This window comes from Salmo trutta, chromosome 14, assembly GCF_901001165.1.
Source record: "Salmo trutta chromosome 14, fSalTru1.1, whole genome shotgun sequence".
In the NCBI taxonomy this organism is placed as follows: Eukaryota; Metazoa; Chordata; class Actinopteri; order Salmoniformes; family Salmonidae; genus Salmo; species Salmo trutta.
The window spans coordinates 51,860,507-51,876,901 of record NC_042970.1 but is presented as its reverse complement, the minus strand read 5'-3'; the positions used below and the strand labels follow the sequence as shown (position 1 = coordinate 51,876,901).

The window sequence follows — 16,395 nt, the reverse complement described above, 5'->3', positions numbered from 1 at the left end:
ACCACACCTGTCAGGTGGATGGATTATCTTGGCAAAGGAGAAATGCTCACTAACAGGGATGTAAACAAATTGTTGCACAACATTTGAGAGCAATAACCTTTTGTGCCTATAGAACATTTCTGGGATATTTTATTTCAGCTCATGAAACATGGGACCAACACTTTATATGTTGCGTTTATATTTTTATTCAATATACTGTTTAACAGCCACTGTGGGGAAACATGTTGTTTGCCATCTGCACCCATTCAATTTAGCCTAGATTTTGTTATTAAAAAAACACTTTTTTTGATTCTCATACACTTACAATGTTGTTTTGATTATTGCTTGAACGGTGGCCAAGATTATATTTGGTTGTGATCGTTGCTAAATACCTATTTTTGAATGTCGCAGTTGTTAGCTAGAATGCTAACGCTCATTGACATAGACTTTAGCAAAGCTAGCCAAAGAACCATTTTACTGGTTGTAGGGTTTTTTAAGTATAATGCAGTTGATTTGAAACGATGACACAAACATTAAATTAAGCAGGATATTCATATGAGCCTTACAATCCAATTATAATCCAAAAGTAGTGTGAAATGCACATATACGTAAAATATAAATAGGTTTTATTTTTGCTGGTGGTGTCACGTCCTGACCAGCAGAGGGCGTATTGTGTTAGTCTTGGTCAGGATGTGGCAGGTGGTTTGTGTTTGTTAAATGTTGGGTTGGTGATTGGGACTTCCAATTGAAGGCAGGTGTGTTGAGTTGCCTTTGATTGGAAGTCCTATATAGGTGTGTGTTTTTCTTTGGGGTTGTGGGTGGTTGTCCTTGCACTGCCTTGTATGTGCCTGCAAGACTGTTGCTGTTATTGTTTTTGGTCCAGTGGATACTTTACTCCTTTTTTTTTTTATTAAAAAACATGAGTACCCACATACCTGCTGCGCCTTGGTCTTCTCTCCATGACAACTTCTGTGACAGGTGGTCTATGAGAACTCCCACATTTTTTTCCCCCACGGTGGCTGCTCCAGTCCATTGACTAGGGGCTAGTTTTGACTTTGAGATAAAAAATAGACCCCGTTGCACAGATGGAGGCAATCTAGCTAGTGTGCCTCGTAAAAGCGATGAGTCCAGCAACAATACTGGTGTAGAAATAGTCAAGCCAAGCATATCTGCATTCACTACCATCATATTATGGTCTATATTAGGGATCATCGACTAGATTCAGCCCCGGGCCAAACATAAATACAAATAATTTGTAGACTGCAAATTAACCGCAAGAAGCAAAAACCGATATAATATTTGATTTAAAACATAATAATTTCAAATCTTGCTTCTATTTGTATACGATCACATATATCTCTGGGCCAAGTTGCATCTACACTGGGTATTTTTTGTAAACGTACTGTTTAAAGTAATCATTGTGCATAGAGTTGTATGGTTTGTTAAACTTTTGAAGTCAATGTTTTTTCCTACTGAAACTTACAGATGATATTGGAGGGGAGCAGAGAGAAAATCTCTGAGCCATTTAAAAAAGTTTCAACATTGGCCAGCCCAGGAATCAGTGAAGGACATCAGTGAAGGAATGAGAAAAAACAGCGATCCCTGTTAGAAAAGAGGGGGCTGTTACTGCATAATCATGCACCCTGTCACAATTAAAGCCCCATTCTTCCATTCAGTTCCTTATACGTTGTCAGCAGGAAAATCCATATAGGTTTTTGCGATTGTTAGCAGCTGTCACAAATATCGCCACCAAGGCCCTAGACTAGAACTCCCCCTTGGTATTTATCAACAGTACACTTACAAAAAAAAGGTGCCATCTAGAACCTTAAAGGGTTCTTCAGCTGTCCCCATAGGAGAATCCTTTGAAGAACCTTTTTTTGGTTCAACGTAGAACCCTTTTGGTTCCAGGTAGAACCCTTTTGAGTTCCTTGTAGAACCCATTATACCAAGGGTTCTACCTGGAACCAAAAAGGGTGTAGCAAGGGTTGCCTCCCAAATTGCACCTTATTCATCATATAGTGCACTACTTTTGACCAGGACCCATATTACAATTACATTCTTGTTAGGAGTCTCCCACTAGTTACATTTAGAATAGCTGGTATTGTATGAAAACCATTCCATGGACAATATTCGAAAAGGCCAAGAATCATGTATGCGGTGAAAAGTAACAAATTAATTTGAGGAAAACGTGTAATGACCTTTGGTAGCTGTTACTATACGGCCTTAGCTGTCGTGAGCTCAACAGCTCTTAGAATTGATTTGGGCTTTCCGAGTAAAGGTTGCCAACCTGTTCTCTCACTCTCTCGCTCTCTCTCTCTCTCCGCAACCACCTCTACCTTCCCTCCATCTCCTCTCCCTTGTTAGGAGTACCAGGACTCCTCTGTGCTGGGACAGTTTGTGACCCGCTTCATGCTGAGGGAGACCTCCAGCCAGCTGCTCTCTCTCCAAATGTCCCTGCAGTGTGCCATTGAGGCCGTGGAAGAGCAGAGCAGGCCCGCACCGTAAGTCGCTAGTGCTCAACACACCTAAACACTATGGCAGTACCATCTTATTACTCAATACTCAGTCTCTGATACACAACGGCACCTCACGACTCAACACCACGCCAGCTGCACCTCAGTACTAAACACTATGGCACCACCTCACTACTAAACACTATAGCCCCACCACACTACTAAACACTATAGCACCACCTCACTACCAAACACTATGGCACCACCTCACTACTAAACACTATAGCACCACCCCACTACTAAACACTATGGCACCACCTCACTACTAGACACTATGGCACCACCCCACTACTAAACACTATGGCACCACCCCACTACTAAACACTATAGCACCACCTTACTACTAAACACTATGGCACCCACTCACTACTAAACACTATGGGTCCACCCCACTACTAAACACTATAGCACCACCTCACTACTAAACACTATGGCACCACCCCACTACTAAACACTATAGCACCACCCCACTACTAAACACTATAGCACCACCCCACTACTAAACAATATAGCACCACCCCACTACTAAACACTATAGCACCACCTCACTACTAAACACTATAGCAACACCCCACTACTAAACAATATAGCACCACCCCACTACTAAACACTATGGCACCACCCCACTACTAAACACTATGGCACCACCCCACTACTAAACACTATGGCACCACCCCACTACTAAACACTATGGCACCCACTCACTACTAAACACTATAGCACCACCCCAACACTATAGCACCACCTCACTACTAAACACTATAGCACCACCTCATGATGTTGAGATTTGGGGGGATGCTTCACAGAAAGAGAGCAAAAGGGGGTGAGAGAGACTAGAGAGAGAGGGTGGGGGATACAGAGAAAGGGTGAGAGAGAGACAGAGAGGAAGAGGGGAGAGAGCGATTGAGAGAGACTCACATAGAGAGGGAGGGGGTGTCAGAGCGAGAAGGAGTCACTGAGATGGACAAAAACAGATAGAAGGGTTAAAGATGTAGGGGAGATAGACACACACACACACATACAGAGAGACACACATACTGTATACACATACACTCCTAATACAGCCTGATACCGTGTCCTCCTTTCTTTTCATCTGCGGTAGTGTTCTACGTGCTGTAGTGCCCTTTGGGGCTTCTACCTTGCCAAGCAGGAGAACTGTCCCAGTCATACACTCCGTCAGCTTTGGGGATAGGTAAACCATTTTTAAAGCAATTATTTTGTATTTTCTAAAGTCTAGCAACTTTGCGAGCAGGCATGCCAGCTAAGATCGTTAGACAAGCTACTCTAACTTGATTGATAGCTAGAGATTGGGAAGCTATCTAGCTTGTTAGCTGAAGCAAACTTTATAAAATTGCTAGGTGGCTAGTATTACTGAGAAACAACAAAACATTTTGGTTTTATTTATTAATCTAGAAGGAATCAATAGGCTACATACTGTAGCTTGATCAAATTCATTTGCAAATATACTACCTGCCCATCACCGGCAGCTAAAATAAAATCAAACACTGTCACTCGACACTCTCTCCTCCTCCATTGACGATACTGTCTGCATGCGCTACAGTATCTAGCGTCCTGCCTGGCATATCTTTTCTCCGTGGCGCACCTTGGAATTAACCCCTTACTAGGAAGAATGGGGGGGCGGGGCATGACGCCTCTGCTTTTCGGTCTACAGAAAAAAGCTATCATTCACATCAGTTCACAGGATGTTGTGTGACGGTTTCATTTAAACTGTGTTCTCTAAAACATATCATGGACATTTGCTGTGTAATGGGTACTTCTGGATGGATTCTATGGGTGGATAGTGCAGTAATGAATAGACGACAACTTTCTTTTTGTGTCATGAATGCGTCAGGACACTGGTGAAATACGCATAATTGGGGTAATTAAATGTATCATTATATCATGCTGTCCTCTCGATTGTTTAAGTGGACCTATTCGTTTGTCCAGCATGGAGCACTCCTATTAGGATGGTTAAACATTGACACAGATAGCCAGTGACAGATGGCAATGTGCAGAGCCTTTGCACCTTATTCCCTACGTAGTGCACTACTTTTGACCTTGGCCCAATGGGCCCCTGTCAAAAGTAGTGCACTATCTCTGGTCAAAAGTAGGGCCCGTTGTACAGTAAAGAATATGGTTCCATTTGGGAAGCAGACTCTGAGCAGCCCAGTATTGTGGAGTCCACTCTGGTGCTCCTCTGGGCGTCAGCACATCGTTTATTGGCCATAATGAAGTCGATTTGGGGGGGATGAGTCACAGAAAGAGAGCGAAAGGGGGGAGAAAGACTAGGAAGAGAGCGAGAGGAGGGGGGAGATACAGAGAAAGGATGAGAGAGAGACGAGGAAGAGGGGAGAGAGCGATTGAGAGACACAGAGTGAGAGATAAAGCAGGAGGGGGGGTCAGAGCGAGAAGGAGTCACTGAGATGGACAAAAACAGAGAGGTTATAAATGTAGGGGAGATACACAGACACATACACACATACACGCACTCCTAATACAGCCTGATACTGTGTCCTCCTTTCTTTTCATCTGCGGTAGTGTTCTACGTGCTGCAGTGCCCTTTGGGGCTTCTACCTTGCCCAGCAGGAGAACTGTCCCAGTCATACACTCCCTCGGCCCTGCGGATAGGTAAACAGTCTTAACCTGGAGAAAACAGAAACTCTCCATCCATCTACTCTGTCACACACAAACACAGAGGCACAAAGACTCAACCAAACTCAGATGGGCACACACACACACACACACACACACACACTTCATCTTTGATTTTGAAGTGTTAGTGTCACCCCTGAGCAGTCAATACCATGTCCTACACTACCCATGGGGGTAATTACAATGTTGGGCTTGTTATTTGGAACTATCCACAAGATGGCTTCCACTCTTCTTTGTTGTGTTTTGGTTCGACCAATGTACTGCTGCTACCGCCTTCTGTCATCGTTCTCAAAATGTTCTCTTCTTTTCTGATATTGTTCTCTACCTCCTCTCCTCTCTATATGTTATTCCTCCTCTATCTTCGTCAACTGTGACCAGCGCCATCCCTCCTTTCCTCACCTCTCTGACAGTTACCCCTTTCTTTTTTACTTTTATTCCTAATCCTTTTCTCTTTCTGTCTGTTTTCAGGAGAGCGGTGAAGGTGGCGGAGCATCCCTCAGCGCAGAGAAACAGCAGACGATGTGGCCGCAAGTTTCAGAAGAACATGTGCCTCTCCCCTATCCACCCCTACTCAGGCATCCTCACTACAGGTAATACCAATGCTAGTGTAACCGCTGGGAAATGGCTAGCTAGTTAGCGGTGCGAGCTAGTGGCATTTCAATCGGTGACGTCACTCGCTCTGAGATCTTGTAGTTGTTTCCCTTGCTCCGCGAGGGCCGTGGCTTTTGTGGAGTGAAATGTAAAGATGCATTGTGGGAGGCAGTTGATGTGTTCAGAGGGTCCCTGGTTCAAGCCCAGGTTGGGGCTAGGAGAGGGACAGTAGCAAGACTGTTACATTAATGATGTTAACCAGGATCACTCTTAGAACTCATTTAATAGGATCTCTGTGGGTGTGCGTGCATGTGTTTCTCTAGGAGTGACCATGGAGATTGATGACCACTGGTGCTCCCAGATCAACAGGCTCCAGCAGCTATTGGACAAGCTGGAGTGGCAGGTACGGAACTGTCCTGGGTATATCTCATCCTGACCGCGACTTTACATCTTTCTCTATTGCTCCGTGCAGCGCCTACCTTTCTCCTATCTCCCCTTATCTTTGTCGCTCTCTCTTACTTTAACTCCCTATGCTGTCTCTATCGCCTGTCTGTCTGCCAGCCAGCCAGTCAGTCTCTCACTCTCTCTGTTTCTTTCTAGTTTGTCAATCCAAAGGGACCTACACTACAATATCAGAGCAATTCATAACCTGCAGCGTGTACTGTAGTGCAATATCAATCGTCACCTCACAGATTCTCATTCCCTTTGCAGTGAGCTAATGCAATTTAATATTATAACTTATTGCTCTATGTCTCATGGTTGGATAGAAATAGTGGGTTGCCAATGTACAGGCAGGGGTTGGAAATGAACTCTAGTCAGAATGTGTGTCAATGATGCAATGTATTGGATAATTATATACCTGCGTGAGATAATTATATTCTAGTCAGACTTGGGTTTAAGTAGTATTTGTTTTCTTTTCAGATTGAGTTTGATTGAGCCACATGGGTGTGGTTTACACTTTTGGGACTATTCCATTGTGTCTGGAAAGCTCAGTCAAGCAGAGCTAAAGTTTTTGAAAGAAAACATGCTTTTTGAAACTGGGAATTATTCAAGTCCTGGTCAATGTGAGTTTGACCATTATAACTAGGTTTCCAACGGTCTTTTTCAGGGTCCAAAGTTGGAACCCCTGAAAGAAGATACGCTGGCCAGTACATACAAATCTGTGAGTGATGATTGTTGTTACTCTAAATTCGATTCAGTTTGATACAACTTTATTAATACCCTCAGGGGCAACTTAGGCCAGTCATTGGACTTTAACGGCACGGTTATCCAATAAACATTTTTTTAAGTCCGTGTAGCTCATCTTTTTAAGTTTCCACATACACCCCATTTTTTACAGTGTTAATTTGTTTTTGTTTTACAAAGCGGGCCGCACATTACGCAATCCAAATGAATTCACATTAGCATCCGCCCCTGGGTGACTGTAACACCTGCAGAACAGGAGCCCTTTAGATTTATCATTCACACATTGAGTTTCCCCTCACAGGCTAAAAAAAAACACACTCCCCTATCTATCTGCTCCTAAAACCTGTGTCTTGCCTATAGCTCGGGTACAGGAGCTCAGAGGAGCGTTTGATGTAATCTCGCAAACACCTTACTGTTCCTGTCTTTCTTGCACTAGCACTAATCTTTTCTTATTTTCCGATAGCTGCTTTTTTAAAAGAACGTTTTACTTGAGATAACTGATATCTGGATGTCTTACCTACCTTAGTTGAATGCCCTGACTGTAAAACCTAAGTTATACCTTATGTACATAAGCAAGGCAACAACTAAATGAGCTACCTAAAATGACAATCTTGCGTACTTGCCTTGAGGTCAAAATTGTTTTGCAGCTAATTGTAGTTATTGCGCTGCTTAAGTTGCTCTGTAAAGGAGTCTCTGCTAAATGACCAAAATGTAAATGTATGTAAATGTTGCGTTTCCTTGTGGTCTCCGTGCCAACAGAACATCCTGCTGGTGCAGACGCAGATGTCGGCAACGGAGGACCTCGAGGAGTTCCAGAAGCTGCTCAAGAGCTATGTGGACGCCACGTCCAACCACAGCGACAACTTGCAGTGAGTCAAATCAAACAATCAAACTTATTTTATCAAGACCTTTTTTCTTTTTTTTTTACATCAGTATAAAGTGCATTACAGTTACCCGGCTTAGATCCAAAAGCACAGTGGCTTGGCACAAGGCAATGCAGGGCACGCGAATCACCACCAATTGATTCATGTGACCTGGTCAGAAAAGAAAATGTAACTAAGGCCAAGAGTTTTTCCTGGTCAAATCACGTTAGCAGGAAAAGCCTATTCCTAGATGATAGAAAATGTCTCACCAATGGGACTGTTCTATAAAGTTCCTAAGAATTAGTGACATACTTTTTCATAGGTAACATTGATTGATCAATTAAAAGACTTTCAAAAAACAGCCACAGTTATGCATCATGATGAATTTGTGCCTTTAGCTCTCCTTTAATGCAAATGAGATCTTATTGACTGACTGGGCCAGATGCTAACTTCAACTCTCTTGCGCTCTTTCCTCGCTCTCTTTCTCCTTCTCTTTCGCCCTCTCTCTCTTTCTCTCTCTCTCTCTTAGTGTGTCTATCCAGAAGCTCCCAGGAAAGTCGTGCTACATAATGTATGAGTTTTGGCAGGATCGTATCTCCTGGATGAGGTGGGTCTGCTGTGTGTGTGTGTGTGTGTGTGTGTGTGTGTGTGTGTGAGACACTGGCAGGCTGCTCATCTCGCTGATGGAAGCTCTCTCCACTGATGATTAGCAGATGGCCATCTCTCATGTCATGATACACACACTCACACACATACACACCATTTCCCAGGGTTGATTTATACACACCAATATATATAGTATGCCATCTGCAGTATAGCTCAAACTCTGATACTGTAATATTTGCATTTAATGTCTTTGCATTCAATAGTATGTACATTTACATTTTCTTATTAATTGATGTGCATATCTTCAGTGCAAAGTATTATGTAATGTTGTTTATTAGCTAAGCTATTCCACTATTCAATATTGTTAATAAGGATGATTGTCATACTGTAATGTCAAGTCTATTGCTTGTTGCTGTGTTCCTGTCATTCCCTAGCTACCTGCAGTCCAATGCCAGTAAGAAATTCCAGCGCTGTGTCATTGATACATTGGAGGATTCCGAGCTTGTGTCTACCATGCTGCTCCCAGGTAAACTCAAGGGTGTGTGTCCATGTGTGTTTGTGTTCGATTCATTACCTACCTATATTTACAGTATCACTTGTGTTTTCCTGCAAATGTTTTCACATTATTGCTCACCAAAAGATCCCAAACATACACAATAAAATGTCCTGAGGCAAGTACATCATTTCACACTGGTCTTTGAGCGATTACAGGAGCTTAAGTATGTCTTGGGAACAAGACATACTCCCTATGGCAGGGTTCCCCAACTGGCAGGATTCCCCGAATTTGGCCCCGGGTGATTTTGTTTATCCGCCCAACCCCCCACACTGACATAAGACTGTAAAAACACCAGCCAATCAGCTACAAGTCATTTTAATTTTAGAAAACTGTTCCACAGTGTTCCCACACAAGGTAGAGAGATCTACAGTTGAAGTCGGAAGTTTACATACACTTAGTTTGGAGTCATTAAAACTAGTTTTTCAACCACTCCACACATTTCTTGTTAACAAACTATTGTTTTGGCAAGTCGGTTAGGACATCTACTTTGTGCATGACACAAGTCATTTTCCCAACAATTGTTTACATACAGATTATTTCACTTATAATTCACTGTATCACAATTCCAGTGGGTCAGAAGTTTACATACACTAAGTTGACTGTGCCTTTAAACAGCTTGGAATTCCAGAAATTCCAGAAAATGATGTCATGGCTTTAGAAGCTTCTGATAGGTTGATTGACATCATTTGAGTCAATTGGAGGTATTTCAAGGCCTACCTTCAAACTCAGTGCCTCTTTGCTTGACATCATGGGAAAATCAAAAGAAATCAGCCAAGACCTCCGAAAATAATTGTAGACCTCCAAAAGTCTGATTCATCATTGGGAGCAATTTCCAAATGCCTGAAGGTACCACGTTCATCTGTACAAACAATAGTATGCATGTATAAACACCATGGGACCACGCAGCTATCATACCGCTCAGGAAGGAGACGCGTTCTGTCTCCTAGAGATGAACATACTTTGGTGCGAAAAGTGCAAATCAATCCCAGAACAACAGCAAATGACCTTGTGAAGATGCTGGAGGAAACAGGTACAAAAGTATCTGTATCCACAGTAAAACGAGTCCTATATTGACATAACCTGAAAGGCCTCTCAGCAAGGAAGAAGCCACTGCTCCATAAAGAAACCAGACTACGGTTTGCAACTGCACATGGGGACAAAGATCGTACTTTTTGGAGAAATGTCCTCTGGTCTGATGAAACAAAAATAGAACTGTTTGGCCATAATGACCATCGTTATGTATGGAGGAAAAAGGGGGAGTATTGCAAGCCGAAGAACACCATCCCAACCGTGAAGCACAGGGGTTGCAACATCATGTTGTGGGGGTGCTTTGCTGCAGGAGGGACTGGCACTTCACTGGAATCATGAGGGAGGAAGATTGTGGATACATTGAAGCAACATCTCAAGACATCAGTCAGGAAGTTAAAGCTTGGTTGCAAATGGGTCTTCCAAATGGACAATGACCCCAAGCATACTTCCAAAGTTGTGGCAAAATGGCTTAAGGACAACAAAGTCAAGGTATTGGAGTGGCCATCACAAAGCCTTGACCTCAATCCTATAGAAAATTTGTGGGCAGAACTGGAAAAGCGTGTGCGAGCAACGAGGCCTACAAACCTAACTCAGTTACACCAGCTCTGTCAGGAGGAATGGGCTAAAATTCACCTAATTTATTGTGGGAAGCTTGTGGAAGGCTACCCGAAACGTTTCACCCAAGTTAAACAATTTAAAGGCAACGCTACCAAATGCTAATTGAGTGTATGTAAATTTCTGACCCACTGGGAATGTGATGAAAGAAATAAAAGCTGAAATACATCATTTTCTCTACAATTATTCTGACATTTCACATTCTTACAATAAAGTGGTGATCCTAACTGACCTAAGACAGGGAATGTTTACTCGGATTAAATGGCAGGAATTGTGAAAAACTGAGTTCAAATGTAGTTGCCTAAGGTGTATGTAAACTTCCGACTTCAACTGTACACTGAGTGTACAAAACATTAGGAACACCTGCTCTTTCCATGACATAGACTGACCAGGTGAATCCTATGATCCCTTATTGATGTCACTTGTTAAATCCACTTCAATCAGTGTAGAGAAAGGGGAGGAGACAAGTTAAATAATGATTTTTAAGCCTTGAAACAGTTGAGACATGGTGGCGCAGCGGTCTTTAAAAAAGTAGTGAGGCATCACTACAGACCCGGGTTCGATCCCAGGCTCTGTCACAACCGGCCATGACTTGGACTCCCATAGGGCGGCGCACAATTGGCCCAGCATCGCTCAGGTTAGGGGAGGGTTTGGCTCATCTTGCTCTAGCGACTCCTTGTGGCGGGCCAGGCACCTGCAGGCTGACGTCGGTTATCAGTTGAACGGTGTTTCCTCCGACACATTGGTGCAGCTGGCTTCCGGGTTGGGCGGGTGTTAAGAAGCGCAGTTGGGCGGATCATGTTTCGGAGGACGCATGACTCAACCTTCTATCCCGAGCCCGTTGAGGAGTTGCAGCGATGAGACAAGATCAAAATTGGGGAGAAAAAGGGGGTAAAATACAATACAAATTGTTTCAGTCAAATATTGTATCTGTTTGAGGTTCTTGTGGTCTACAAATCATTTGTAATTGTTCCAACTCCCTGACCATCACCTCAAGAAATAACATCCCGCTGCTGAATCTAGTTGATGATCCCTGCCCTATGGAGATGGACCAGAAAGCAGACCTGGGTTCCACAATTTTTTTTTCTATTTATTTTAACCTTTATTTAACTAGGCAAGTCAGTTAAGAACAAATTCTTATTTACAATGACTATTGCAATTATTCTATTGGTTCCAATGTGCCGGGCAAGTTCAATCAATCCCAGCAAGTATTTGAACCCAGGTCTCCTAGAAAGGAATTGTTATTTACCCATTTATCCCTAACTCAAATGAAACTCCTCTCTTTTTTCCTGTAGCATCCTGGTGGATTATGACTGACTAACTAGCAGCTGATCATGTATCCCGCCCCCCCCCCCCACACACACAACACAACCTCGAGACAAGAAATTCAACATTTCATCCAAGTTTTTCGGTTCAAAGCTACCGGACACGCAACACTGTGTTAAAACAGCATCTTGCGGCATCTTTCTTATGTACCTGTCAAACGTTTGCACACACCTACTCATTCAAGGGTTTTTCTTTATTTTGACTGTTTTCTACATTGTAGAATTATAATGAAGACATCAAAATTATGGATTAAAACATATGGAATCATGTAGTAACCAAAAAAGTGTTAAACAAATCAAAATATATTTTAGATTTTAGATTCTTTAAAGTAGCCACCCTTTGCCTTGATGACAGCTTTGCATACTCTTGGCTACCTCATGAAGCTGGTTGAGAGAATGCCAAGAGTGTGCAAAGCTGTCATCAAGGCAAAGGGTGGCTACTTTGAAGAATCTAAAATATAACATATATTTTGATTTGTTTAACACTTTTTTGGTTACTACATGATTCCATTTATGTTATTACATAGTTTTGATGTCTTCACTATTATTCTACAATCTTTTACCCAGATTTTAGAAGTGATGCAGAAGCATATTTCATTTCTTTAAAAAAAAAACCATCAGTCAGGAGGTACAGACAGCATTAGGCATAATGATTATGGCTCCAGATTACACAAAAAAAGCTGTTTCAGGTGTTTGAAAAATTCAAAATTCTCCAACCCCCAGCCATGCTCAAGTTGAATGGCGCCCATGCCATCGACTAAGACTGGTCATTACCGTAATGTTCTGTTTGTTTGAAAAAAAGGGGCAAAGCAAAAGCAGCAGAGATTAAAGGGATTCGCAAAAGCCAATGGCGATTAAAAAAAAGAAAAAAGCTAGAATTCATCACATGGCTTGAATCAAAAGACACTAGTTTAGTCATAGTGCATTTCAACAGCAGGAAGATATTATATAGTTACTGCAACATGATGCATGCTTTTTAATGACTTGCTAGATATAACTTGCTTACTCTTCAGTATAATTGAAGAGAACAACTGGGGCTAGCAGTTTAAAATGCATGCAGACCAATGTTTCACATAGTCTCTGAAATGTGTCACTTTGCATTTTCGCTGCATAGCCTGAAGAGAATGTCTTTCCTTAGATAGGAACCAAACTGTGATGTTGTGTTTTGAATGCTGAATGGTTCCTACTGTTGGGTGGGGGACGTATTGATGTCGCACCCCGCTGCTTTCTTAGTCTTACATAAGGGACCCCCTGCGACGCAAACCTTTTATATTTAGGTTTTCTCGTGGTTATGTTTGTTTGAGTTACATTGCCCGTCTTTTTAAAGGAGTTTGTCCCAGATAATTTACCTGTTTAAAGAATGTATGTATCGACATAGAGATATCGTAGTAATACATTTTCCCTCAATCTTTCCATAGTTGAATTTATTTCATTTGTAAGATAATAATAATAAGAGAATCAGGCATATTTATGTGTATATGGGTGTGTTGTCATTGTGCTTTTGTTGTAATTTAAGTATATTTTTCATGTAGAAATTCAACATATTAACTTTAATAAAAGTCCATGGCCAGTCAGCCTACTCAACTGTTTTGAATTTCTACTTTAGGTATACAGGTACACTTAGAAAAAAAAGTTATATTTAGAACCTAAATGTGTTCTTCAAAGTGTTCTCCCATGGGGATAGCAGAAGAACCCTTTTGAAACCCTTTTTTCTAAGAGTGTACTGTCAATAAAAGGTTATTAGTTCAAACCTTTCTCTACTAAGTCTTTTAAAGTCCACTGTAGTTGAAAGCGATTACACATTTAGAAACTTCATTTCATGAGCATTTGGCAGGCTCACATCGAGCACAGCACTTTCTTTCCATATTGTCAAGACTTCTTGCCAAGAAAAACGATTAATTTTAACCTCATGAATAACGGTTTGTAAGACACGGTGACATGACAGAAAAAGAAACAACTCCCTTTGCATAGAAATGAAGATGGCAGGGAAAGAGCTTGACAAAAGCCCTCATCTCTCCTTGACAGTGAAATTAGTTTGAGTGTGTCGCTGTTGAAATCATTGTCAAGTACTTCACGCTCAGATGCGGTGTGGTCATTGTGTCGTATGTATGGTATATGGAGAGAGGCTATCGGAGATTTATTGAGAGCAAACCTGAAGGGCTAGTTTACCACACACAGATTAAGTGTGTTCAATGGAGATTCTCCATTCAAAGTGCTTTTTAGTCCATGACTAGTCTTAATCTGTGTCAGGGAAACCGGCCCAAAGAAATACAATACTAATAGGGACACGTTTCCGGGACAGAGATTAAGCCTGGTCTTGAACTAAAAAGCAAACTCAATGGAGAATATTGAAAATGCTTTTTAGTCCAGGATTAGGTTTAATATGTGTCCAGAAAACCGCCCCATAGTTCTTTTAATTCTGTGGGCATACCTTTGGTGGCATCATAGATCCTTTGTATCATATACTTTGTAGTGTGTGTGTATGTGTGTACCAGAAGTCCTCACAAGGATAGTGAAACAAGGAAAAATCTGACAAGTGGGGACATTTTTCCGGTCCCCACAAGAAAAAAGGCTATTTTAGGCTTAATGGTTAGGTTTAGGTATTGGGTTACAATTAGGGTTAGAATTAGCTTCAGGATTAAGCGTTAGAATTAGGAGTTAGGGTTAGGTTTAGTTTTAGGGTTAGGGGTTTAGTGTTAAGGTTAGGGTAGCCTCATTGCAAACCAAAAAAGGGAAGCCTGGAGAAGTTCAATGGCAGAAATCAGTTAAAGAGGGGTCAGAACCCAGTGTAAATCAGTGACACCTCGCAACACGTCAAACCAATCAAATGCCTTGTTTGGGCAGAGCTCCAAAGGTGCATGCTAACCAGATTAGTGCCGTAGGAGCAACAGTGCATGAGGACAATTTATTTTTAACAAAACAAAAAAAAGCAATTTTGACAAAACATTTTAGAACGTTTGCAGCACGCTGTTTTTCACAGCCTTTCTTTGTTATTTCTAGATGCGCTAAAGCTGCAGCAAGAGGGGAGAAATGGTCCACAATGCCAGCCATATCAATGTATTTTTTTAAAATCTTGATGTTTCTGAAGTGATATTTGGCTGTAAAGGCTAGCATGAGGGACAAAAAGTAGCTTCCTACTTCAATTTCTCTCACAATTATAAAGCCAACAGCATATTATTGACCTAAAAGGTTGACTATGTTAGCCCAGTTACTAGGGTTGCAAAGGGTCGGAAACTTTCTGGTATTTCCGGAATATTTCCAAAAATTTTCCATGGGAAGTTAAGCCTGGGAATTTTAGGAATTTTGCTTAAATTCATCAAAAAAAGTTAGCTTATAACAGTGAACTTTTTTTGTGGGATACACATAAGGCAATTCTAGGTCTTGTGGCATATTTTGGTTAAACTATCCCCAATTCAATGGAATTGCAACCCTCTGCATGCACGGTGCATTCTTCCATCACATGTACAGCTGATTCTCAAGATCTTGCACACTAATGAGATGCTATTGAGCCCACACTAATACACTGTCTGAGCCAAGGACTACATGCTTTCTGGTAAGTTTTGATTACAATACTGGTTGGGGTGAATATATTTTATGACATATATTATTTTTTGTTAACTAGTAAATAGTAGCCTACAGCAAAGTGTGTTTTAATGATTTCTAACTTGTTAATTTCAGTGAGTTTGTTTTTTCTACCGTGTGGGTTTTAGCTTGCTAGAGCCTGCTAACTGAGGAGTGTTAATTCACCTGTTTCCATACATGTTTCATTTTTAAAACATTTATCTTACAAAGGAGTTGTTTCATCTAACTACTTAACTATTTACAGTGAGGGAAAAAAGTATTTGATCCCCTGCTGAGTTTGTATGTTTCCTCACTGACAAAGAATAATTTTAATCTCTATAATTTTAATGGTAGGTTTATTTGAACCGTGAGAGACAGAATAACAACAAAAAAATCATGTCAAAAATGCTATAAATTGATTTGCATTTTAATGAGAGAAATAAGTATTTGACCCCCTCTCAATCAGAAAGATTTCTGGCTCCCAGGTGTCTTTTATACAGGTAACGAGCTGAGATTAGGAGCACACTCTTAAAGGGAGTGCTCCTAATCTCAGCTTGTTACCTGTATAAAAGACACCTGCCTACAGAAGCAATCAATCAGATTCCAAACTCTCCACCATGGCCAAGACCAAAGAGCTCTCCAAGGATGTCAGGGACAAGATTGTAGACCTACACAAGGCTGGAATGGGCTACAAGACCATCGCCAAGCAGCTTGGTGAGAAGGTGACAACAGTTGGTGCGATTATTCGCAAATGGAAGAAACACAAAATAACTGTCAATCTCCCTCGGCCTGGGGCTCCATGCAAGATCTCACCTCGTGGAGTTGCAATAATCATGAGAACGGTGAGGAATCAGCTTAGAACTACACGGGAGGATCTTGTCAATGATCTCAAGGCAGCTGGGACCATAGTCACCAAGAAA

The 16,395-nt window shown here is 41.6% G+C and overlaps 1 protein-coding gene across 7 annotated transcripts in view; it reads left to right on the top strand.

The window, feature by feature from the left end:
- Positions 1–12,147, top strand: part of LOC115208361 (N-terminal EF-hand calcium-binding protein 1) — a 58,125-nt gene extending 45,978 nt beyond the window's left edge. For 2 of the 7 annotated variants that reach the window (XM_029776351.1, XM_029776358.1), the window contains 9 exons: positions 2,344–2,480; positions 3,595–3,684; positions 5,031–5,120; positions 5,613–5,734; positions 6,059–6,138; positions 6,844–6,897; positions 7,680–7,789; positions 8,313–8,390; positions 8,824–9,244. In XM_029776351.1, coding sequence (XP_029632211.1) covers positions 2,344–2,480; positions 3,595–3,684; positions 5,031–5,120; positions 5,613–5,734; positions 6,059–6,138; positions 6,844–6,897; positions 7,680–7,789; positions 8,313–8,390; positions 8,824–9,049 — 987 coding nt within the window. In that variant the 3' untranslated portion in view covers positions 9,050–9,244. Of the gene's footprint in view, positions 1–2,343; positions 2,481–3,594; positions 3,685–5,030; positions 5,121–5,612; positions 5,735–6,058; positions 6,139–6,843; positions 6,898–7,679; positions 7,790–8,312; positions 8,391–8,823; positions 9,245–11,884 lie in introns of those variants that run through there. The other 5 variants (XM_029776354.1, XM_029776355.1, XM_029776352.1 and 2 more) reach the window with 5 other exon arrangements.
- Positions 12,148–16,395: the final 4,248 nt, after the last annotated feature.